Source organism: Populus alba, chromosome 15 (genome assembly GCF_005239225.2).
Source record: "Populus alba chromosome 15, ASM523922v2, whole genome shotgun sequence".
NCBI lineage: Eukaryota > Viridiplantae > Streptophyta > Magnoliopsida > Malpighiales > Salicaceae > Populus > Populus alba.
In genome coordinates, this window is record NC_133298.1 from 5838236 (window position 1) to 5864194 (window position 25959).

At 33.6% G+C, this 25959-nt stretch overlaps 4 protein-coding genes across 6 annotated transcripts; all 4 read left to right on the forward strand.

The window, feature by feature from the left end:
* Positions 1-1970: 1970 nt before the first annotated feature.
* Positions 1971-4175, forward strand: LOC118057110 (glucan endo-1,3-beta-glucosidase). Of its 2 annotated transcripts, XM_073404726.1 has the most exons (4): positions 1971-2207; positions 2303-3321; positions 3535-3784; positions 3891-4175. In XM_073404726.1, the coding sequence occupies exons 1-4, from the start codon at positions 2084-2086 to the stop codon at positions 3902-3904; spliced, it is 1407 nt and encodes a 468-aa protein (XP_073260827.1). In that variant the 5' UTR covers positions 1971-2083; the 3' UTR covers positions 3905-4175. The 2 variants fall into 2 exon arrangements, with proteins under 2 accessions (XP_073260827.1, XP_034925470.1); XM_035069579.2 differs by lacking the exon at positions 3891-4175 and having other exon boundaries at positions 2303-3358; positions 3464-3651.
* Positions 4176-7922: 3747 nt separating this feature from the next.
* LOC118057111 (acyl-CoA-binding domain-containing protein 2) lies at positions 7923-12587 on the forward strand. Its single transcript, XM_035069581.2, has 6 exons — positions 7923-8623; positions 9237-9342; positions 9456-9556; positions 10736-10827; positions 11533-11630; positions 12114-12587. Exons 1-6 carry the CDS (start codon positions 8133-8135, stop codon positions 12282-12284), a joined length of 1059 nt encoding a protein of 352 aa, XP_034925472.1. The 5' UTR covers positions 7923-8132; the 3' UTR covers positions 12285-12587.
* A 2513-nt stretch (positions 12588-15100) lies between these two features.
* LOC118057113 (uncharacterized) lies at positions 15101-17107 on the forward strand. Its single transcript, XM_035069582.2, has 6 exons — positions 15101-15596; positions 15759-15861; positions 15959-16024; positions 16133-16291; positions 16411-16507; positions 16985-17107. The coding sequence occupies exons 1-6, from the start codon at positions 15101-15103 to the stop codon at positions 17105-17107; spliced, it is 1044 nt and encodes a 347-aa protein (XP_034925473.1).
* Positions 17108-21537: 4430 nt separating this feature from the next.
* On the forward strand, positions 21538-25762 carry LOC118057114 (importin subunit beta-1). Of its 2 annotated transcripts, XM_073404845.1 has the most exons (4): positions 21555-21672; positions 21855-21887; positions 22230-24653; positions 24755-25762. In XM_073404845.1, the coding sequence occupies exons 3-4, from the start codon at positions 22237-22239 to the stop codon at positions 24951-24953; spliced, it is 2616 nt and encodes an 871-aa protein (XP_073260946.1). In that variant the 5' UTR covers positions 21555-21672; positions 21855-21887; positions 22230-22236; the 3' UTR covers positions 24954-25762. The 2 variants fall into 2 exon arrangements, with proteins under 2 accessions (XP_034925474.1, XP_073260946.1); XM_035069583.2 differs by lacking the exon at positions 21855-21887 and having other exon boundaries at positions 21538-21672.
* Positions 25763-25959: the final 197 nt, after the last annotated feature.

The following is a 25959-nucleotide window of genomic DNA, read 5'->3' on the forward strand; positions in this document are numbered from 1 at the left end:
TGATATAATATCTTTAATTAATTCTAATAAAAAGTTAATTTCTTCGTTTGATCAGTATATATAGTCATGTTCAAGCTTTGATCAATCAAACTCAAGCTTAACTTTGGACTTGAAAGATATCAAATTTGATTCCTTGATTGTTTAAAGAAGCTCAGGTTTTTGTTTAAGATTATAACAGCTAGATTATTGATAACCTAATATATATGTTTGAAATGTTATGGTAGACTAGCAAATTTGCAAAATCAACATAAAATAAAGTATCACTTTGGTAGCAATAACTTGAAAAGTCAGTAATTCCAAAACTTAATATATTGTGTTCAATATTAATTAGTATGGTTAATTAAGTTTATATTAGTATTTTATGAGTTAATTATAACTTGTCCTCGACGCTTAGAATGATTCATGATGAAGAAAGAAATTAAATGGATGGTTTTTTTAATTAATTATGTTGTGCGAATCACGAAATATTCCAAATAATTTATAAACCAAGGAATTTGTTGAAGATTACGAAGCGTTTCAAATAAAATATTAGAATAAAATAAGAACATATGCCCTTTATTTATTATTTAGTATTAGTTTTGTAGTGTTTATTATATATTTTTTATATAATTATATTAATTTGTTATAACTAATTATTTTTTTTATTAGCCCTAATGTCTCTTTTGTTGTTGTTTTATGAAACCTTGAAAAAAAAAAAATTGAAGAAGCTGATATAATAAAGCAACCTGTAATTTGAATAATAAAGTTTCACCAATTCTTGACATGCCTTGTTTGAGATTAAGTTGAGAGCATTTGCAATTACAAAAACTAATTAACAAACATTAGGGCACAACAACATCTATCTCAATGAATATTTGTTAGGGATTTTTTTCCCTTAATCCTCAAGATAAAGAATTAATTAAGGTGTTGATTATATTAGGGAATGCAGGAATCGAATTCGAGTCAATTATATTTATATCTTATTATTTTACAAGAAAAAAAATGTAATTTACAAGAAAAATTAATTGGACTTATAATTTTTTTTATTGAATTATTTGAATCTTATGATCTAACTGCTGATTTGATAAGATATTCTGGATTTATACAAATAAAAAATTCATGTTTAATTAATTAAAATATTCTAGCATAGATCATTTTTTCTTCAGATTTTGAAACATATCTTTTATGACAGCCAAGATTTTAATTAATTGAGGGCAAAAGGTTGGAATTCATAGGCCGGAGGTGAGTTTATTCGAAATAATCCAAGCACTTCAATTAATCTTGTTGCGAAATTAATATTAACAAAAAAAATGATGAAATCTCTTAAGAATGGTGGCCATTAATTAGTCTATTTTATTTAGATCTATAATTGACAGATATTCCCTTCTAGTCAGTTGCTTGAAGAAGAATGCTGTTCTTGTAGTATATACCTTCTCCATTTTGGTAAGTAATTAAGGGTATATTCTTACCTGCCTGTCCAAGTAAAGCAATTTGGAGGGCACCCATTTATATTGGGGGGAGGGGGGCTATATATATATATATATATATATATTCCTTTCAAATTTGTGGAGCATGCTATCTAGATCGATCTTGTTTCTCATTACATTCCATCTGTGTTTTTAAAATTAATTCTTGAAATTCTTTTTAGTTTTATATTATTTTTTAGTATTTTTGGATCGTTTTGATGTAATAATATCATAAATAAATTTAAAAATAAAAAAAAAAACATTATATTAATTTATTTCCAAACAAAAATCATATTAAAAAACAATTTTAATCACATTTGAATAATTTTATTGTGATATGAAGATTTAGTCAAGATAAATTGAAATCAAAATATTGAAGCTCAATTTTTATCTAATCAACTACGTCTATATTATATTTGATAAGTAATTTTAGTTTGGATCAAATCAGAAACTGATATGGAATAAGATTAAAAGCCAAAGCTAAAATTCTAAGATCCATCTAAAGCAGCAGGCAGATACAACAGCTAAAAAGTTCTCTCACTCACCGGCAAAAAGCAGCCAGACAGCACAAAAACCTCCCCTACGAAGAAAGAAAAGCATCTCAAGTCTACTTCTTCAATGGAGCTTGGCTATACTCCATGCAGTACAATTCACAACCTTCACCTCTCCTCACCACGAACATGGAGAAAGCCATGGCTACGTTTTCTGCTTCAACTGTCACCACAATTTTACTTCTTGCGGCCTCAACTCTCTATATTCAAGGTATGGATAAATATGCCTGATCTTCCTCCTCTTTGTATGGCGACCTTAGGATTTCATGGATGACTTATTATATATCAATGTTGCTATTTTGTTAGCAGTGGAAGGAAGTATTGGAGTAAACTACGGCACGGTGGCTAACAACCTGCCTCCACCAGCACAGGTAGCCCATTTTCTTTTAGAATCCACCATTGTCAACCGCGTTAGGCTCTTTGATGCCAGCACCGAAATGCTACGAGCCTTTGCTCACACAGGCATTGCAGTCACAGTCACAGTGACAAATGATCAAATCCCTCACCTTACCAACATAGGTTTTGCACAAGAATGGCTGAAGTCCAATGTCCAACCTCATGTGCGGACCACCAACATTGTCCGAATCTTGGTAGGCAATGAAGTAATATCAACAGCAAACAAATTGTTAATAGCAAGCTTGGTTCCTGCTATGCAAACTCTCCATGCAGCTTTAGTTGGTGCTTCATTAGACCGTAGAATCAAAATCTCTACCCCTCACTCTTTAGGCATTCTCTCAAGTTCAAGCCCGCCATCCGGTGGGAAATTTCGACAAGGATATGATACACATGTTCTTAAACCGTTGCTTAGCTTCCTTAGAGCTACCAATTCACCATTCATGATTAACCCTTATCCATTCTTTGGATCCTCTCCTGAAACTCTCGATTATGCACTGTTTAGGACTAGTTCAGGCGTGTTTGATGAAAACACCAACCTTTCTTACACAAACATGCTAGATGCGCAACTAGATGCTGTCTTTTCAGCAATGAAACTTCTTGGTTTTAGTGATATTGAGATTGTCATATCCGAAACCGGGTGGCCATCACTAGGAGATTCATCACAAGTTGGTGTTGATGCAGAAAGTGCAGCTCAATACAACAGGAATCTGATGCAGCATGTAACATCTGGAGCTGGCACCCCGCTCATGCCCAACCGGACATTCGAAACTTACATTTTCGGACTTTTTAATGAAGATCTCAAGCCAGGGCCTACCTGCGAGAGGAATTTCGGATTGTTCCTGTCGGACTTGACTCCAGTGTACGATATTGGAATCCTAAGGTCAACGGTAGCTGCTGCTAGCAAATTCCACCATGCTACATATATCTCAGTCCTTACAATCTGGCTTCTAATAATTTCTAACCACGGTGACAACATGCTTTGTTAGTTATTAGTTAATGTCAATTAACTCTCCGATCACCGTGTACGTAAAATTTTGATCGAAGTTCGGTTTTGCAATTCTTTCTTGACAGGCTAAATCATCCATTCTTACGAATCCTTCCCTGGTACCAAGTGACTGCACCGGTGAGTCCAGGTTCATGAGGAGGGCCTAAAGGAAAAAAAGCGGTGCCTTCCTAAAACAGGAGCAGATCTGGAGGCTCTACAGAGAAACATGGATCATCTGTGTGGCCTGGAAATGCAGTACTGCAAACCTATTCAAGAAGCTGGTGAGTGCTTCCTGCCCATGGTGAGAGCACACGCAGCATTCGCCATGAATGCATGCTATCAAGGCACGGGAAAGAATCGCTTCGATTGCGATTTCGAAACTGGGGAGATTTCCACTGTGGATCCAAGTATGTCCCTTTTCTTTCTGCACTCATGATAATACACCCACTCACACCTCTTTTGTTTTTTATAGAAACTCTTTTACAAGAATTTGCTATATCTTCTCCATTCCAGGCTGCAAGTATTGAAGACATCGGTGCATGCAGTGGATTATTTGCAATGAAGAAGAGGATTGGCTCTGAAGATTAACTTCTGTGACCTTGATTGGGATATATATAGAACAAGAACGAGGAGGAAATATACGCTTAGGCATTACGTCTACTGGCTTTGTAACGCTCATTATAATGCTTATACAATACGTATAGATAGGACAACAGGTCTACAAATATTGTACTCCAAATAGGGTTGGGTTATTTTTCCCCACTTGCCAAGCAATGCATATTCTTCTTCTTTATAACTTTTCCCCGTGAAGAAGTAATTCTTTTTCCTGTTAAATATTATTTAATTAAGATTTTCTTTATATTATTATATAATATGGTTTATAAGTAATATTTTACCATTGGATATTATTATATAATATAGTTAATAGGTAATCCTAGAAGTGGGACTACGCACACCGCAAGTCCACTTTTTTTCTTATAAATTGGTTTTATTTTAATTATGAATTAAAAAAATAGCAACGATAGTAAACAAATAATTTTTTTTTCACCTATATCAATTTAAGGCTCCATATCAACCTAATATCAAATCAATATATGGAACTACTTGGGTTTTGCATCAGTGCTTTAGGTTAATTCAAAAAATTATTGTCATGTTTTTGTTTTCTCTCCTAATTTTTCCCCCTAGCTAATGTAGTCAGAGTTTAATCTAGAGGTACAACCATCACCAACCTGATAAATGGCCTGTTGGTAAGATGTTAGAATCAAGAAGTTTGCTCCTCTTATAATTTCAGGTTCGAGCCATGTGCTTACTAATATGATGACTATTAGAGGCTTATATGATCGTTAATTTCAGAGCTCGTGGAATTAGTCAAGGTACTTACAAGCTGGTTCTGATAAGTGGCCCGTTGGTAAGATCTTAGGATCAAGAAGTTTGCTCCTCTTATGATTTCATGTTCGAGCCATGTGCTTACTAATATGATGGCTACTAGAGGCTTATATGATCGTTAATTTCAGAGCTTGTGAGATTAGTCGAGGTACTCGCAAACTGGTTCGAACATCCACGTTAATAATAATAAAAAAAAAACTATTAATTTTTTTCTTTTGCTTAATAATGAATCCATTATAGATGACAATTAACTAATATTTAATGACAACCAAAGGACAATGGCCAGATAATAATAATAATAATTAAAAGGGAAGTTATAAACATTGTTGGCTAGGACCCGGTTTACTATTCATTACGAGTTTTGCTTTTTCCAAAGAAATCACGTGTCTTTGTTCTTAGGATATTTTTATCTCTGCATATGGATACTATTACTAGTTATTAAATGATTGTTTAGAGATATAATTATATAATTTTTTAAAACACGATAAAATAATATAATTATTCCCAAAATAAAAAAATTTATAACACTAACAAAAAAAGGGCACAACTATCTTTTTATTTATTAATGTAAAGTAAATTGACGAGTATACTTTTGGAATCAATAAACTTAAACCTTGAATGCAGAGGCCTTTTGATATTTTTCTTTATTTTATTTTAATTTTTTTAATTACTAGATTAATTAAGAATATTTTTATCTTTTAATATCAATTAAATATTATTTAATTCTAATAATTTGTTGGAGCTTAAGAGATACCCCCGCTTTTTAAGCAACATACACCACACCTTCAAGTAACAAACTGCTTTGTTGTTATGTCGTTGAATGCGTTATCATGTTTTTTTTTTTTGTTTGTATTTCAACTTCAATATTTTTTTTTATTTTTAAATTTTTTTTCTAAGCCTTTTTGTTAAAATTTTATTTGTTTTTAATTTAATCCTTTAATTCTAATTTGTCATGTATAAGTTTTTTCAATTTGATCCTTTATATTTTGATTCCTTATTTTCTTTTATGATCTTTTTGTAAACATTTTAATGTTTTCAATTTTATCTTTCAATCCAAGTTTATAGTGTACTATTTTTTCTAATTTGGTTTTTTTTTTTTTGTCCTTAGGTTAGAATTATATCTCTTTTCAACTTAACCATCCAATCAAAACAATTTATTGCCCTAGTTTTGTAAAAAATATTTTTTTTTATTTTCACCTTCATTCTTTTAATTGATATTCTTTTTTATTTTATATCTTTTTGTGTAATTAATTTTTTTTTTCATGATTTCAGCATTTGACATTTTATTCTCTATAGATTGAGCCTCGTAATTTATCCTTTTATGATGCTTCCAGTATAATAACCTGGGTCAAAAGTTTGAAAAGTAAATACAAATCGAAGTCTTTTTTATAAATACGTAAAATTAGACTGGAAGCATCATAAAAGGATAGATTAGACTTGACATGTTATAAATTTTTTATTTTGAAAATAATTATATTATTTTATCGTGTTTTAAAAAATTATATAATTATATCTCTAAACAATCATTTAATAACTAGTAATAGTATCCATATGCAGAGATAAAATTAATATCCTAAGAACAAAGACACGTGATTTCTTTGGAAAAAGCAAAACTCGTAATGAATAGTAAACCGGGTCCTAGCCAACAATGTTTATAACTTCCCTTTTAATTATTATTATTATTATCTGGCCATTGTCCTTTGGTTGTCATTAAATATTAGTTAATTGTCATCTATAATGGATTCATTATTAAGCAAAAGAAAAAAATTAATAGTTTTTTTTTATTATTATTAATATGGATGTTCGAACCAGCTTGCGAGTACCTCGACTAATCCCACGAGCTCTGAAATTAAAGACCATATAAGCTTCTAGTAGCCTTCATATTAGTAAGCACATGGCTCGAACATGAAATCATAAGAAGAGCAAACTTCTTGATCCCAAGATCTTATCAATGGGCCACTTATCAGAACCAGTTTACGAGTACCTCGACTAATCCCACGAGTTTTGAAATTAACGACCATATAAGCTTTTAGTAGCCATCATATTAGTAAGCACGTGACTCGAACCTGAAATCATAAAAAAAGAAAACTTATTGATCCCAAGATCTTACCAACGGGCCACTTATCAGGTTGGTGATGGTTGTACCTCTTAGATTAAATTCTGACCACATTGGCTACGGGAAAAATTAGAAGGGAAACAAAAACATGACAATAATTTTTTGAATTAACCTAAAGCACTGTTGCAAAATCCGAGTAGTTCCATATATCGATTTGATATTAGGTTGATCTGGAGTCTTAATTTAATATAGGTCAAAGAAAAAAAAATTATTTGACTCTGTTAGAAATTTGGATTAACTTGTTAATTTTTTTTTAAAAAACTCATTATGCTCAATTAAAAATTTGAGTTGATCTGTTAATTTAATTGATTTAGGCATGATTTAGTTAAAATTCAACCCTAAACCATTTGATTTTTTAATTTTTAAGATTTTTCAACTTTCTTTGAAATTGTGGGATCAAGAAGAGAAAGGTATAACCCATCATTTCACTTTCACCCAAGTGTTTGTCAAGATTTTTAAATTTTACCTTTACTATTAATATTTTTTCAATTTAATACGTTGTGCTATCTGATTTTTTATCAAAAAAATCTAATAAGTTATAAATAATGGTTGTCTAATTTGATGTCAATAATATCTAAAAAATAGTAATATATTGAAATCACACGTGTTAAATTAATAAGCCCCATAACAAACCCTCTAATTTAACACTTGTATATTTTAAAAAGTAATTATTAATATTATCATAAAAAATTTAATATTATTTGAAAACTATGATATAATTATTTTAATAAATTTATTTTAAAAAATTAATTATAAAATATTTAAAATTAGATATTATAACATAAAATCCAAAAATAACATAAATCAAATATTGCGTAAATATGAACTTTAAATAACAAAATAAAATTTATGTATGAAAAAAAGACTACTTGTTTTTTTTCTTGTTTATTTTAATTATTATTATTTAGATTTTTTTTAATCACAACTTTAAATTATATTTCATGCAATGATTAATTTATTTTTGGAATTTTTAAATAAAGAAGAAAAAAAATAATTTGATAACTTGTAGGAAAAAAATCAAGAAAAAATAAAGTTCGATAAAAAAGAAAGAAAGATATGGGCAGCGCTGTGCATTCGTGAGTGTTTGTTTTTGCGTTGTCTTGTTTTACAGCTGCGCGCGCATGTTCCCTCACAACGTTGTTTGAGGTTTCGCATGTCGTAGATACATACAGCTGTGCGTGGGGATGTTCTGTTCACCTGCTGATTGATGATCAATTCTAGGGTTAGGGTTTTTTAATTATCTTCTAATTTCAATGGCAGACTGGCAACACCTTCTCCAATCAATCTTCATAGGTCTTCTCTTCTCATACCTCCTCGCCAAACTCATTTCCATCGTCGTTTCTTTCCAAAACGACAATCTCCATATCACCCGAAACCCAAAACCCCAATCGAACGACCCCGCCCCCGCCCCCGCAGTCCATCATTACCAGCACTCTCATGGTGACGTAGATTCGGTGGTTGCAGAACAAGGCAGTGTGCGAAACGAGAGCGTATCAGGGAGTGACGGTGGTGGTGGTGGTGGTGATGATGATGATGATGATTGGGAAGGTGTTGAGAGTACGGAATTGGATGAAATGTTTAGTGCAGCTACGGCATTTGTGGCTGCAGCTGCGGCGGATCGGGTTTCGTTGAAGGTATCGAGTGATTTACAGTTGCAGCTTTATGGGTATTATAAGATTGCTACTGAAGGTCCTTGTACTAGCGCGCCTCCTTCTGCTCTCAAAATGACTGCCCGTGCCAAATGGTAATTTCTCGAATTATGTTTAGTGGGTTTTCATTTTGTGGTTTTTTTTTAAGTAACAAGTTGGTGAAATGATGATGGATTAATCGGAATTGTAATTTAGGGTTTGAATGTGGTTAAATTAGGAGGTTAAGTTAATACTAGAGGTAAGAAACAGCTAAAGGAAGTTATTTTTTTTTGTAATTTGCCTGTAATGTGGGTGGGTTGGATTTTGGTAAGCATGCGGGCTTGTTTATTTATGTGTTTGTTTTTTTAAGGGGATTCAAATGGGTATTTTAAACTAGATGGATAATGGATGGGTTTGTTTGTGTATTTAGTAGGGTGTGACTGGAATTTGTGATGAAAATAGGTGAAATTCAAGTATTTGAAATGAGGTAGATTTGCTTCAAGGTTTTACTAATGATAGCGCAGCACTCTCGAGATATTTACTTGAAAGGATAGCTATGTGTTGGTGGTTCTTTGGAAGATATTTTTAGTTGATTCTGGTTATTGTTTGTTTGTTTATTAATCGGGTATGTCAGTTCCTACAGCATAGTTGATGGGGGGTGAATATTGTGTTTTTTATCTGAAGGTATGGTGGCTGATTGATTTTGAATCTTTGGGTGATTTATACCAGGCAAGCATGGCAGAAATTGGGTGCTATGCCACCAGAAGATGCTATGCAGAAGTACATTGATATTATTACAGAGCTGTACCCTACCTGGGCTTCTGGTTCAGCTATGGTGAGGTTTAGTCTTCTTATTTAACCTTTTCCTTTTCTTTGCCCTGTCCTGTTAATGCACTTTCTTTCATTTGACTTATCCTTGTTATGTTATACTTGTAATGATGATACAAGAGCAAAGACAGAGATGGCGTTGGACCGAGCAAGGATGGCAAAGGGCCAATGGGACCGGTTTTCAGCACTTTCGTCTATGAGGAGGAATCAGGAACAGAGTTGTAAGGTTTTTTTAACTTCTATGTGGAAGGCCTACTTAATCTGCGGACTTTAGGTCTTCATATGATCACTCAAATAGCTCCTTTCTGAGTGGTATTCAGGACCTCATGTGATTGTATGCTAGCATGCATGTAGAAAGTATAGAAAAGTTCATGTTTCGTTGGCTCTAATGTCATGGCATGGCATTTTTCCTGTTTGCGAGTCTTGGTGGAATATCTGGTAAAATGTTGATCAGGTTTCCTTGAGAAATTTTTTGTTTCAAGTACACATTGTCAACTGTATTCACACCTAGTTAGCTACTCTGGTTTATAATGGTACCATACATTGCGATGAGAGACTGTTTTCGAGGAAATTATAAATTTCTAATAGATGGTGCTACTGAAAGTGAGGTGCAGGATTCGTCGCTTTAGTGTGGAGTGGGAGCACTTTAGTGCTGCATCCAGTTGTTCTGAATCCCCTGATGTCTAATTTAGGAAATGGTTGACAGAAATGCTGTTTTTCAGCATTGGGATTGGAATTCATTTATAATTCTAGTTCACGTGTTAATATGATTTTAAAGCTAGGTAATTTTGTTACAATGAGCCATATTTGGCCAATGCTTGACTTATTAGCTACCTGCTTGAGGATTTGCATAAATTTATTAGATCTGGGTTGAACTTTTCCTGCGTGGGATTGATTTTAATGAGCTTTTTATTTGATCGGTGCTTGAAAATTTGCAATGGATAAACTCTGAAGTATATTCCCACAACCACGCAACTGGTGAAAGACATTTCCAGGTCTCCCTTTCCCATGTGGCAGGGTCAAAATTCTTTTCTAAGCAAATTTAGAATCCACAATTTTTTTTTTATTATCTCATTTTATTGATTCTGATACTAAAATCCTGGTGCATTCATGACTATTGTTATCCATAATATGCAAGCAAAATGTATTATTTGATTTCATTGAATGAATAGGAATGTTAATAAAATGTTTTCTATCACTTGAGCATAAAAGAAAAGGGGTGTGTTAAATGTGTCAAATGATGAAGTCTATGTCTGCTTGAATAATGTCAACAATAAGTTAAATATGTAGATGGTATTTAGTGAACATGTTTTTGGTACCCTCATCAAGGGTATCTTTCTAAATGTTAATCATAGGCCCGCCCAAAACAAGCTTAATGGTCTGATATTCCTGGTTTTCAGGAAAATGGATGCCATTCATGCGTTTGCCAGAGAAGGAGAAGTGAATAATTTGATCAAATGCATTGATGGTGGTGTTTCTGTGAACTTGAAAGGTTTGTTTCTCCATTGTCTGTTCTTTTCCCCAGTCATGTGTTTTGACACTGAAATAACTGAATGATATTATATTGGTGCCATGCCTAAAGTTTTCACCTTGATTGCTTAGGTGCTACTTGTATATGCAAATTGAGCTGTTGCTGAATATAGCCTTCGAGCATGCTTGTCCAATTTAATGAGTCATTATTGAGCTTATACTTGCCAGAGCATCAGCAATACCAGGCGCCATGCAATGATGCAATCATATGCAAATTGAGTAGCTTAGGCAATGCTTTACAATACTCGGAACTATATCATGTGTTAGAACATGCACATTGGCATCCTTTTCTACTTGTTTCCCTGTTTTGCGTGTTGCTTATTCTTTTCCCCAAACCAATGAGATGTCTTGCACTTATGAAAATCCATCAAGCTCTTTTGGGAATCCAACTTATTGAGACCTATCTGCAATGCTGAAGGATGCTCTGACTTGTCATATATGCTTTTTATTGGAGGACTAGACAAAGAATGTTTTATTTTGCTTCTGCTGATTTTTTAGTATTATGAACAGGTTGCGTCCATATTTTATGTCTCTCCTTGTCTTTCCTGTGCTGTACTTGTGCATCAAAAGCATGGATTTGGACAGTTTCTTAGCTCAGTGGACCTTCATGTGAACCTAGGGGCTTTAGAGATGATTAACTCCTTCTAAACATTTGTGATTATTGTAGATAGTGAGGGTCGGACTCCTTTGCATTGGGCGGTAGATCGTGGTCATCTTAATATTGCTGAGGCGCTTGTTGGAAAGGATGCAGACATAAATGCAAAGGTAAATAGATGTTTTAGGCATCTCTTTTGAAGTCTCTTCAATTCTCTGGTACTATTACTTTCTAAATATCTTTCAGATCAAAGTACTTGTAGTTTTGAAGTAATTAATGTCATAAATGTCCCTTTATGTTTTGCTTTAATTTCTGAAGTTTCCATCTCAAGAATAGAAATGAGCATTCCTTATTGGGGTCTTGAAAATGATTGTTCCTTGCCCACATTCTCTAGTGTTTGTTGATTTTAGGTCCCATTTTCAGGCGGTTAATGTGAGACAGAGTCCGCCCTGATTTCTCTCCCGCTGCACAAAAAAAATGAAAAGAAAAGTTATTTGGTGCCATAGGTTCTTTGGGCGGTTTCTGTAAACTTGTTTTTAAAATTTGCGTTATGTTTTATGGCGAGCTGCCAAGCAGATTCTTTCTTTCTTTTTTCCTTTTTGTTTTGTTGCTATTCTGATTAGTGCTAATGGTTCAATTTTTTTTAATGGCAGGATAATGAAGGCCAAACCCCGTTGCATTATGCTGCTGTCTGTGAGAGAGAAGCAATTGCTGAATATCTTGTGAAGCAAAATGCAGATACAGATGCGAAGGACAACGATGGGCAGTCCGCTCATGATCTCTGCGAGTCAGATTGGCCTTGCCTGCAACGCTCCGCAGCATAGACCGACCTGCTGCCTGTTTATTTCGTGGTTCGTCCCAGTAAGTCTTCTTGACAAATTCCCCGCAGATGTATATGGCTACATATAACCTTTGAACTTTGTTCATCTTAGCAACAAATTACTGATGACATCATGTTCTCTGCCATGGCCCCTCATGTTTTCTTCTCTCTTCCCTTCACGTCGTTTATGTAAAAAACATGAAGGTTGAGTTTAGAGGGTCGTTAAATGGCACGCGATATGCTATGCCTCTTTGCCATTACATGATTGGTTTATAGTTCGGTTGCAAACCTCATCATGTTTTTTTTTTTCCTCGTATGTCTGCCGAGTTCTGTGTATCACACACAGATGGAACCTTTTTGTATATGCTCGTGATTTTCCCAGAATTGCAAAACGGATTGGGTTTCTCGCCATAAAGGCACAAAGACATGAAATGGTAGGAATATTTTCTTTGTAAAATTGACTGCCTTGTTATTTTCCATAAAAAAGAAAGAAAATGTTTTATCCGTTTAAAATCTGTCTCTGTTCATCATAATGTTTAATGGTTATTCTAAATCAAAGTCAGCGTGGTTCTTGCTGGTGAAGGATTGTGTGTTTTACCTTTGACATTTTCAGACAATTTTCTCTAATCATCTGTATTGCTAGTATGTTTGTTTCTGTATTTTAAAAATAATATTTATTTATTTTTTTATTTATTTTAAATTAATATGGTTTTAGTGTTTTCAAATTATTTTAATGTGCTGATTTCAAAAATAATTTAAAAAAAATAAAAAAAATCATTAACATGTATTTTGATATGAAAAGTTATTTAAAAAATAAGTATAATTATACTGCTAAACAAGATTGCACACATGCTTAATGGTAGCTGCTCAAAGCTCTCTTGACGTGCTCACATTCTCTCCCAAGCTTTCCAAGAGCTCTGTTATCCTTGCTGATGTCCTTTTCATGCTTCTTCTTGATCAACTTAATAAATTACTCATGATTCTCTGATCGAAAACCTCACCACCCAGATGAGTATCTCCATTGGTGGCAAGAACTTCAGAAACGCCATTATCAATGGTCAAGATACTGACATCGGATGTGCACCACCAATGTCAAATACAAGAATGTTCCTTTCACCACCCTTCTTGTCCAAGCCACAGGCCATGGCAGCGGCTCTTGGTTCACTAATAATATTCCTCACAACGTTCAAACCGGCAATATTAACATGATTACTTCACCTGGAACAGCTACAAAATAAGCTGTAGGGTTAAAAAAAAGATCACTAAATCCAATCTTCAACCATACTATATATCAATCCCATATCAAATCTCCCTCGAATTGAAAAACATGATTACTTCACCTGGAACAGCTACAAGAGCATCCTTGATTTTCTTTCAAAAGAATGCCTCGGCTGTCTCCTTCTTCATTGTAAGAACCATGGCCACTAATCTCCTCAGGACTGAGAGCCCTGGTCTCCTCGTCCTCAATCTTGGCTTCTATGTAAGGCTTTCCGTCCCTGTTCACAATTTTGTATGGAGAAAGCTCCATGTCCTTTTGAACCTCTCTGTCACCAAAACTACACATACAAACACAGATTATAATTTCAATCACACACAACAGTCATCACAGACATAAACAAGAATTCAAAAGAGTTATGAGAGGGAGGGAGGGAGTTCATATATACACTCTTCCTGTAAGTGTTTTGACATTAAAGATGGTTCTCTAAGGATCAACAGCTGCTTTACTAATAAAAAAACTACGATTAACTTAATAATTCAATATATAATTTATATTATTTTTTAATATACTTCCTCAAATAAAAGTTATTTGGATTTGAAATTTAAATAGATTTATACTACCTTATATTTAATTTTTATCAAATAAATAAGGATGATAGATTTAAACTCGTGACCGTTTAGTCATCAAGACTCTGATATTATATTAAAAAAATCATCTTAATCAAATAACTTAAATTTATATTATTCTAGTATCAACAGGATTTTTATTTGGAGGGTTTTATTGGGCACAAATCTACCCGTTATTAAGATGAATGGAATTCTCTGTCAAATCATTTGGTATGTAAAATAATTTTTATGGGCTAAGCTAGCTAAAACCACAAATTTGGGCAATCAATTAACTTACAATTTACAACTATCCGTAATTAACATATTCCAAAAAATATAAATATATATTTTAAATCCGTTTAAATTTTTGAAATTTGTGTAGCTGTTAATTTCATTTAAAAAAAATTGATTTGTAGAGTTATTTATAGTGAACCATTTCTCATATATTGTGCTAAATTTAACTTTAGAAAAGAAAGAAATATGATAGCGGTATTGTCCTGTGACGGTAAAAAAACAGAGATATTGGGGATCTATATGTCTCTCCCATATTTCTTGTCCAGAGAGCACAATAATTCATTTCAAAATTATATTAAACATATATTTATTTTATCTCACTGTTATATATTTATCTCTTCAGACGTGAAAGACTAACCAAAAAGTAAATTACATTATGCTCCCTGACTCATAAATTTTGATAAGAAACAAAATATTGTTTTTTGGTGATTGGCATTCCACAATTTTTTATAGAATAATAACCTTCTTAATAGTTTCAAGTTATTTTGGAGGCAAGAAAAAAGCTACACAGAAATCAGAACATGGCAAATTTATTCCAAACCAACCGTTAATAACTGTTTTCCCCTCCAAATAGAGAAGCCATAGAAAATATGAGAGCGAGAAAAGAAAAGGAAAAAAAATCAGCACCCTTTCTCTCTTTGCCTGTTTTTGCAATAATCTTCTCTGGTTTGACTTGACAACTAGCTCCTCTGCTGCTTCAAGATGGGAAGGGTGGTGGTTTATGTCCTCATAACCATAGCCTTTATTGTCTTCATAACCTTTTCTCCCATCAACAACCGCCGTCGTACCACTCCTGGCCTCAACCGCCGTCTTGGTTCCAGATTTTCGATGCCAGATTTTGATCCATTAGTCGTAAAAATGCAGAGATTAGCCGAGGAAAAAGGATACGCCGGCGCGGGTGATGCGATAAATTTGGGAAAGAATGGCTTTGCCAAAGAGGTTGAGGATGCTGATGAGTATCTAAGTGATGATGGAAGGTTAAACATTACCTTAAGGTTACTTGTTTTATTCCCATTGTTAGACAAGAAACCTAGAGATGGGTTGATCAGCTTCGAGGAGCTAGAGGCATGGAATGTTGAGCAAGCTAGAGAACGCTTAGCTTATAGGACACACAGAGAAATCCAATCTCGGGACAAGGATGGAGATGGAGCAATTGATTTCAAGGAACATTTGCCTCAATTTTCCAATGAAGATATAGGTGAAAGATATGCCTATACATGCTCATAATCAATTCTTGATACATGGATTTAAAAAAAAAAAAAATTATATATAACTATTGTGGTTGATTGGGTTTTGCATGCTCTGATTATGCGTGAATGAATGTTTTTGATTTTGCTGTGTGCCACCTTGTTTTTGATAGAGAGAAATGAAATGGGGCATGGTGAAGCTGGATGGTGGATGCAACAATTCAGGAATGCAGACGTTGATCGAAATGGAACCCTAGATTTCGATGAGTTTAACAAGTAAAATATTTTTCTTTTTGTTTAGGGTTACCAGATTTGGAGGTTGACATTGTTCATGAACTCTTATTAACAGAAATCATTCTGGTTAATTATGCAGCTTCTTGCATCCCGAAGATAGTAACAATGAAGATATCCAAAAATGGATTCTGAGAGATAAACTCAAGTAAGTTGATTCTATAATTTTCTTAATTCTTCTTATTAATAGTTTCTTAATTGCTTCCTGGGAAATCAAGTAATTCCATGATGATCATATCTTTCTTTGAAGATGCAGGCGGATGGATGATGATCTTGACGGGAAACTCAACTTAGCAGAGTTCTCTATGTACGCTTACGATGGTAATTACAAGAGCTACGCAGAATTTGAACCTAATGTGGCAAGAGTTGGCACTGCAGAAGAGAAATTTCTTGAGCTTGATGTGAACAAGGACAAGTCTGTTAATTCATCTCTTGGCCTTAATTATAAGAACATTTCCCCCTTCGTTTCTTCATTAATCAACGTTCATGTCGATCGGGTAATGTAACCTCACATTAATGTCGTACTGTTTTCAGTTTTTTGTCGGAGGAGGAGCTGATACCCATGATCCCGTACCTCAAGCCTGGAGAACTATCGTATGCTAAGCATTACACCCGCTACTTGATTCATGAGGTATGCTTGCTAGTATGAAGATCTTTAAATTTATATTCATAACTTCGTTTAATCCCTTCTTTTTGTTGTTTTTAGCATAATTATAAAATCCAACCCCATCTAATAAAAACCTGAATCAAGGATTTGATGAGCATGCATCAACCCTAATCAATAAAAAATGATATTACTTCTAGATTTTTAAAAAAAATTAAAAGCATATTGTACTTGGTTTTTTCTTTTAGAAAAAATCCAGTATGGTATCACTTATAATTTAACCATGTTAAATAAGTCACAAGTCGATCAGGTTTGATCGGGTTATTTTCTATTTAACTTGATAAGAAATTCAGCCGAGCTAGCTTTCATATATAAAAGAGAAGTCTCTTGTGGATTAGTTGGTTCAATGAGTTTTTGGTTTTATTTATTCCTTCATGTTTTTTTTTTTTTTTCATGAATATGTAGTCAACAATTTCTAATTGATGCTTTTGTTTCATGATCCAGACTGATGACAATGGAGATGGTTATTTATCTATAGATGAAATGCTGAATCATGAATACACATTCTATGGGACATTTTTCCAAGACGATGAAGATTTTGACGATGAGTTCCATGAAGAACTGTAAAATGTTCTATCCTCCATTAGATGTTAAGTAGAAGCTCGATCGCCATGGAAAGTTTTCTCTTCTTTTGTTACTCGAGATACCACCTTGTAAAGTTTTATGATTTTGAAGATATGTGGTGGTTTTTTCATTCCTTGCAAAAGCTCACATGGCTGCCCAGCAACATATCCTCTTCGATGCTGTCTAGCAAAGTCTATGTAGCATGGTGCATCGATCTAGATGCAAAGAAAAATAATATCCATGTTCTTATTGATGCTACTTTTTGCCTAATCAAGAATTTTTTTTTTTTTTTTTTAACTATCTAGATGGTGGCCCAGTGGTAAGAACTTGAGACAAAAAAGTTTGCTCTCTCAGTGGTTTCAGGTTCAAGCCCTGTGGTTGCTCATATGATGACCACTGGAGGCTTACATGGTCGTTAACTTCAAGGCCCGTGGGATTAGTCGAGGTACGCGCAAACTGGCTCGGACACCCACGTCAAACAAAAAAAAAAAGTTTTTTTTTTTTTTCTTTTTTGCGTGATCACAACAGTCAATTTTTTTATATGTTGGTTTGTAGTTTAATCCGACTCGATTAAATCATTTTAGATACTAGCTTATTTAAATTCAAATGATTTTATGAATTATCTTGTAATCTAGTTAATAGGAATAAATTTGAATAAGACCTTGTAAATTCAAAATAATTTTTATTTAAAATAATATTATTTTATTTTTTTGTAATTTTTATCCAAAATGATGTGATTTATAATTATTCTCGTAACTCAATTTACTCAAGCTCTAAACTAGATCAAATCTACAAGGGATGAACTCTCGTCTCCTTCCTATGTCCAAAATTAGCAAGTCTATCGATTTTGTTCATCAATACAAACAACAAATTAGAAAATATTAAGGAAAGGGTCATGGCCATGGCTCGAAAATCCCTCCTGTCTTTGTCATGATGAGAGAAAAAAATAGTAGAGATAAAGGTGATACATCTCATGCATTTTATTTTTTTTACCTCAAACAGATTTATATTATGTTTTTATTTCTATCTCTTTAATCAAATGCATTGCCATCTTTTCTATATTTTTCCATTATGTTCTTGTAATTTGTAAAATTCATTTTAAAAAAAAATATAAAATAAGAAAGTTATAACAAAAACAAAAAACAAAAATACTATTATCATAGAGACATTTCACCATTCATATCAACAATATAATTACTATTTTTTCTTTTTAAAAAAACCGATAGCCTTGATATAGAGAATATCTTGGTATTTTTAATTAGTTATTATAAGATTGATTAAGATGGATGTATCTTTTTAATTTTTTGGTACAACAAAATTATTTTGTTACCCTCGAAATCTTTTTAACTTGTTTGCAAGGGCTCTTTTTTTTTTCTTCAGCATAATAAAATGATTGATTAACAATTAGGAGACAAAAAAAAAAGTTACGTCCAACATCTTTTTAATTTTTCAACTTCATTTTTATTTTATTATCAAGTTAGTTGATGATAATTTTTTTTAATTAACATAAAATATTATTTTAATAAAAAAATTATTGGTACATTAAAGTTATGCTTCCAGCAAGTAGAGTGAAGTTCTTATAGTATTTGTGGTGTCTCCTAGTACTTAAAAACACCATTCCACTATATCATTGGAATTCTTACAGCGTCTTCTTTATATTAGGGTGGTGCATGACAATATTTATGTGATGAATTATCATTAACAAAGCTTTTTTTCTCTTTGCACTTTTCCCACTCCTCCCTTTGAAAATAACGTTGACCATTCAAATTTTTAAAATTATCTTTTTAGTTATTGGTATTTCAACTTTGATTAATATTTTATTGATTTCTAATTTTGGTAAAAGTCTTATTTGTTTTCAATTTCATAATTCAATCTCAATTGATGATATATTATTTTTTTTCAATTTGGTTCTTTATTAATTATTTTGATTTCTATTTTTTTGCTTAAACCTTTGAAACAAATTTTTATTTGTTTTTAATTTCATCATTCAATCCAAATTTATGATATATATATATATATATATATATATATATAATTTGATCCATATTCTTTTGATTTTTTTTTATCCTTTTTTAAAGTGCCTTTTCTTTTCAATTTCACAATTCAATAAAAATTTTATGATTGTTCTCTAATTTATTTATTTTTTATTTTAATTTTATTTTTTTCTTTTAATTTCTATTTTTAGGTTTGGATCCTTTCATATATATTTTATTATTATTTCATCCTTAAATAGTTGGGAATTGAGCTTCAATATTTTTTAATGTATGGTGCATCTAATTTAATAACTTAGGTCATAAGTTTGAAAAATTAACACGAGTTGACTTTTTTTTTTACCAACTTATTTGCTTATTTTGTTTTCATTGTTCAAAATTATTTTTTTTAAATGGATTTTTCCAATTTTCTTTGATTTCTTGTCTATAATATTATTATGATCTCATGACATGAGCTATAAAATTTGATGGGTTAACTTGAAGTTAACTTGTCTTTATTATCTAAGTTAAATGTTTGTTATACTAACTCGGGTTAACTCAGACTGTTTTTTATCATCTTCTTTCACCTAATTTTATCAATATTTAATTTGTTAAAAATTGAATTACATTATTTTTTCCCAAAGTTTTTCTGATTTTTTTCTTTTAAGAATTTTAGTTCATTTAGTATCTCGACTATTTTTTTTATTGTGTAATTAAAATAAAACCACCATATTTTAATGAATTTGTAAATTATATCTCGTTGATTGTTTTATTTAAAACATTCTTGCAACACATAAGTTTTATTTCTTTAAAAAAATAAACTAATAGAGCTGTCCGACACACCGCCAGCCCTCATATTATGTTTTTCTAAAAGTAAAAGGTACGTGCTTTCTAATACTAGTTTTTTTTAATAAAAAAAAAATGGGAAAAAAATTCAACAAAAAAATTCGTATTGCATTTCCAAATCAGAAGCCAAAAAAGTTGGATTACGAATCAAACCATCTGGACCCAAGTCACAACTCCACAAAGCCACCCCAAATTAACCACCACCGTTCGATTCACACATATCACCATCATCAAACAATATCAACCATTGGCATAACACACTACACCTGGAGCCCACACCCTAACTTCCTTTCCCCAAACACCAAGTTACCGTACCTAAACCTCAATAATTCTCCAATCACCAATCATATTCGTCTATAGGATGACTTTTTATTCTCACTTAAACTTTTGACTAGCGATTATTCAACAATGGGCAAACTACATTCAAGCCCTCCAACTATCATATATTTTTCACTTAGGCCTCCAATCCACTAAGCATTTTAATTACATCACTATATGTCATAATTGAAACACTCTCTAGTTTCTACCTTCCAGCCAAGCAATATCAGCTATTGCCATGTGTGTTTGGTAATGCGGTGGAAAAAGTTTTTATAAATATATTTTTTAATTAAAATGATATTTTTGATATTTTTTGATATTTTTGATTTTTGATATTAGCATATTAAAATTATAAAAAATTTTTTTATAAGAAATCAATTTGATACTTTTTAGATAAAATAGAGGTTAAATCACAAAAACAAACACACACGTTGTCAAATATGTTTGAATTGATTATATATATATATATATATATTGAATTTTGTCCTAAAAGTCCTAATTCATAAGTTTTATTATGTATGACAAAGAAAGATATAAAAAGTTAATATATATATATATATATATTCAAATTAATACCAAGCTTAGCCCTTAAAAAATTTGAAAAGCTATAATTTTATGACCTAATTGCATTATTTATTAGGTAGTTTTGATTTTGCCAATGATTATGATATTTTCAGACTAGAATATATATATTGAATTTTTTCCTAAAAGTTATAATTCATAAGCTTTACTATGTGTGACAAAGAAATATATAAAAATTTAAATATATCCAAAATATTCAAATTAATACCAAGCTTAGCCTTTAAAAAAATCTGAAAAGCTACAATTTTATGACCTAATTGCATTATTTATCGCGTATTTGTTTTTTTTGTTAATGATTATAATATTTTCAAATTAGATAACTTGTTTCAAGATTTAATTCATTATGTAAAATTAAGTAAACAATCCTAATGAATTCAAGAGAAAATATTTTGTTATAACTTTTTTTTATTCAAACATAATAAATGCATTGAAAATAGTAAATTCATTGATCATCATAGTGCTAGCGATAAATTTTTTTTATTATTTCTAAAATGAAAAAAAAATATTTACGATTATGATGTATAATAATTTCATAGTTGAGGGATGGAAGGTGATCAATCTTGATACCCAATCAAAACTTGTAGAATAATTAGATGGGCCAGAATGTAGTTTGCCCTTTAATTATTTTTAAAACCAAAAAAGGCCCGCAAAAGTGGGACCCACTAAGTAATCAAGGCTTGTAGCAGAGGATAACTCCCATTTTTAACATACTAAGATTGCCCTTGTATTCAAATCCAGCTGCACACATCCGCGTCCTCTCTCTCTCCTTTTTCTCTCTCTCTCTAAAAACTCTCTCTCCTAGGGTTTCAAAGCGCCGTTCTCTTCTCTCCCTCGCCCTCTCACTCTCCACAGGTGATAATTAATTTCTCTCAATTCACTCTCGAAATCGCTTCATTGTTAGCTTAACTAGGGTTTTATTATATTGATTTAGTCACTCGATCTAATACATTGGATCTGAATTTTTTGTTTATTCACTGATTTACTGTGATTCATTTCTAACTGGGTTTATTGAATCTGTTTGAATTTTGATTCAGTTTTGAAGCTTTACTGAATCTGATTTGATCGGGGTAATTGTTTTTTTTTTTGCCTTTTTTTTTATACTGCTCTGTTTTTAGTGAATTTTGATTGATTATGATTTCTGGGGTTTTAATTAAATTCACAGATTGAGTGTAATTATACTGATTTTAGCTGTAATTATTTTGTGATCTACATCATAAGCTTTTGAGCCTTTTCCATTTATTGATTCGATTTGCTAGGTTTGAATTTTTTTGTTGGATTTTGGTGTGTTTATGGTATGGTATGTTATGAATCGCTTTTGAAATGTGTTATTAATTGCTAATTGACTATGTGAAATTAACTACATTTAGAAGTTTGGATGTGTGTGACTAATGAAAGTTTGATACTTTCAGGTAGAATATGGCGATGGAAGTGACCCAGGTGCTATTGAATGCCCAATCTATAGACGGGAATGTGCGGAAGCATGCGGAAGAAAGCTTAAAACAGTTTCAGGAGCAAAACCTGCCTGGTTTTTTGTTCTCCCTTTCTGGAGAGCTAGCAAATGATGAGAAGCCTGTTGATAGCCGTAAATTAGCGGGCTTAATACTTAAAAATGCACTGGATGCAAAGGAACAACATAGAAAGCTCGAGCTTGTTCAAAGATGGTTGTCGTTGGACAACAATGTTAAGGGTCAAATTAAGGCGTTTTTGTTGAAGACCCTTGCTTCTCCTGTACCGGATGCACGGTCAACTGCATCTCAAGTTATTGCTAAGATTGCTGGGATTGAGTTGCCTCAGCGACAATGGCCGGAGCTGATAGGATCACTTTTATCTAATATTCATCAGTTACCTGCTCATGTCAAGCAAGCTACTTTAGAGACTCTTGGATATTTGTGTGAGGAAGTCTCACCTGATGTTGTAGATCAAGACCATGTAAACAAGATACTTACGGCAGTAGTTCAGGGCATGAATGCATCTGAAGGAAACAATGATGTTAGGCTTGCTGCAACCCGAGCACTGTACAATGCACTTGGATTTGCTCAAGCAAATTTCAGTAATGATATGGAGCGTGATTATATCATGAGAGTGGTCTGCGAGTCAACACTGTCCCCAGAAGTGAAGATACGACAGGCTGCTTTTGAGTGTTTGGTCTCTATTTCATCAACATATTATGAGAAATTGGCTCCTTATATTCAGGATATCTTTAACATCACAGCAAAAGCTGTGAGGGAAGATGATGAACCTGTAGCTCTTCAAGCAATTGAATTCTGGAGTTCAATATGTGATGAGGAGATAGATATCTTGGAAGAATATGGGGGTGATTTCACTGGGGATTCTGAGATTCCTTGCTTTTACTTTATTAAACAGGCTCTCCCTGCTCTGGTCCCTATGCTGTTGGAAACTCTCCTTAAGCAAGAGGAGGATCAGGATCAGGATGAAGGAGCTTGGAATATTGCAATGGCTGGCGGAACATGCCTTGGTTTGGTTGCAAGGACCGTGGGAGATGATATTGTGCAACTTGTTATGCCATTCATTGAAGAGAACATTACAAAACCAGATTGGAGGCAAAGGGAGGCAGCGACTTATGCATTTGGCTCAATCTTGGAGGGTCCTTCCCCTGACAAGCTAACACCTCTTGTTAATGTTGCATTGAACTTCATGCTTACTGCTTTGACCAAGGATCCAAATAACCATGTGAAGGATACAACTGCTTGGACGCTTGGTCGAATCTTTGAATTCCTTCATGGCTCAACTGTGGATACACCAATAATTACTCAGGCAAATTGCCAACAAATTGTCACTGTGCTACTTCAGAGCATGAAGGACGTTGCCAATGTAGCAGAGAAGGCATGTGGTGCCCTCTATTTCCTTGCCCAGGGTTATGAAGAGGTGAGCCCATCATCTCCCCTCACTCCTTACTTCCAAGAAATTGTCCAGGCACTTCTTACTGTTACCCACAGAGAAGATGCTGGGGAGTCCCGATTAAGGACTGCTGCATATGAAACGTTGAATGAGGTGGTGAGGTGCTCAACTGATGAAACCGCACCTATGGTGCTGCAACTGGTTCCTGTCATCATGATGGAGCTTCACAATACTCTTGAAGGGCAGAAGCTTTCTTCTGATGAGAGAGAGAAGCAGGGTGAATTGCAAGGGCTACTCTGTGGTTGCTTACAGGTCATAATTCAGAAGTTAGGCTCCTCTGAGCCAACTAAGTATGTGTTCATGCAATATGCAGACCAGATAATGGGACTGTTCCTGAGGGTGTTTGCATGTAGAAGTGCAACAGTGCACGAGGAGGCCATGTTGGCTATTGGAGCCCTTGCCTATGCAACTGGTCCAGATTTTGCCAAATACATGCCAGAGTTTTACAAGTACTTGGAAATGGGCCTTCAGAATTTTGAGGAGTACCAAGTCTGTGCGGTTACTGTTGGTGTGGTGGGGGATATTTGCAGGGCATTGGAAGATAAAACTTTGCCTTATTGTGATGGTATTATGACTCAGCTTCTCAAGGACTTATCAAGCAACCAGTTGCATAGATCTGTGAAGCCTCCCATTTTCTCTAGCTTTGGCGACATTGCCCTGGCTATAGGAGAGAATTTTGAGAAGTACTTGATGTATGCCATGCCCATGCTGCAGAGCGCTGCTGAGTTGTCTGCCCACACAGCTGATGCTGATGATGAAATTACTGAGTACACAAATTCTTTGAGAAACGGAATTTTGGAGGCATATTCTGGAATTCTTCAAGGTTTTAAGAATTCTCCTAAAACTCAGCTCTTGATTCCTTATGCACCTCACATCCTGCAATTCTTGGATAGCATGTACATGGAGAAAGACATGTGAGTTCTTCTGAAATATACTCCCTTTCTTCTTCTTTTGATTATTTATAAAATGTGCAAGTGTTTTTCTGGTTAATGACTTGTAAGCTCTCTGTATGCAGGGATGATGTGGTGATGAAAACTGCTATTGGAGTCCTTGGAGATTTAGCAGATACACTGGGAAGTAATGCTGGTTCTTTGATACAGCAATCTCTCTCTAGCAAAGACTTTTTAAATGAATGTTTGTCATCTGATGATCATATGATTAAGGAATCTGCCGAATGGGCCAAGTTGGCCATCAGTCGTGCCATTTCAGTTTGAGGTTATTGCTATTCGGCATGTTCTTTCCTTTTAGAAGTCCCTGCATGCATTTGGGTGTATTGAGTCGGGGTCCTGGGTTGCATTTGTGTCAGGTCATCAGTCGTCTGCTATTTTCAGACAATGGAAGTCACCGGTCTTCAGGTTGTCACTAACTCTTGCATCAGCACTGTGAGTTTGGGTTCTCGATTCTGTCATGGAGAAGAAGTGGGTGGGGGTTGCTTTGAAGAAGTGGGTGAAGGTGTCTGTCAAAAAAGTCCAATAAATTATTGAGTATAGAGAATAGAATTGGTGGAAATGGGAGGGAGGCAACTTCTGATTTGCTGAGTACATACAAGTCAGTCAACACCGAGTCATTGGCTGTTTGTTGTTTCTTGAAATGGTTGAACCTCTTCTTGTCAGACTAACCATACTGCCTTGGTCATCGTCTCCGAAGTACCTTAGGTTGTTGGGGTGGATTTCTGCGTGTCAGGTCAAAGTTTTGTTACACTTGAAGGCCACCTAGGTGCTGCACAACAGAAGACCCAGATTTCATTCCTGATTTCTTCTGCTCCTCGGTTCTTTTTGTTTCTTCATGTCTGTAACAGTTTATCATAATGTCAGTCATGGTCAGGTTGTATTTTTAACTGTTGCACTGTTTTGGTATACATGGTTGGGGGTCTTGCCTTCAACATATTATTGAGGGTATTGAATCCTGCATTGCATTATTCTTTTTTTTTTGTCATTGTCTTCATAGGTCTCAAGTCAAATGTTATATACTTTTTGCATAGTTGCATTCATTAAATCATATACTCTTCTGCCCTCGTTTTTCCTTTTCTTTCTTTTCACAAATATAGGTTTCATCTGTCAGAATGTGTAATATTTTTGTATGATGTCATGTCATGAACTGTGGTGACATTGTAAGGATTGAATTCGGCCTTGCGATTGTATCCTGTTTGCTTCATCTATGAAGCAACACCATGGGATTTCTGCAATTTTTTGATATTTGGCCCCAGAAATCTCATTAGAT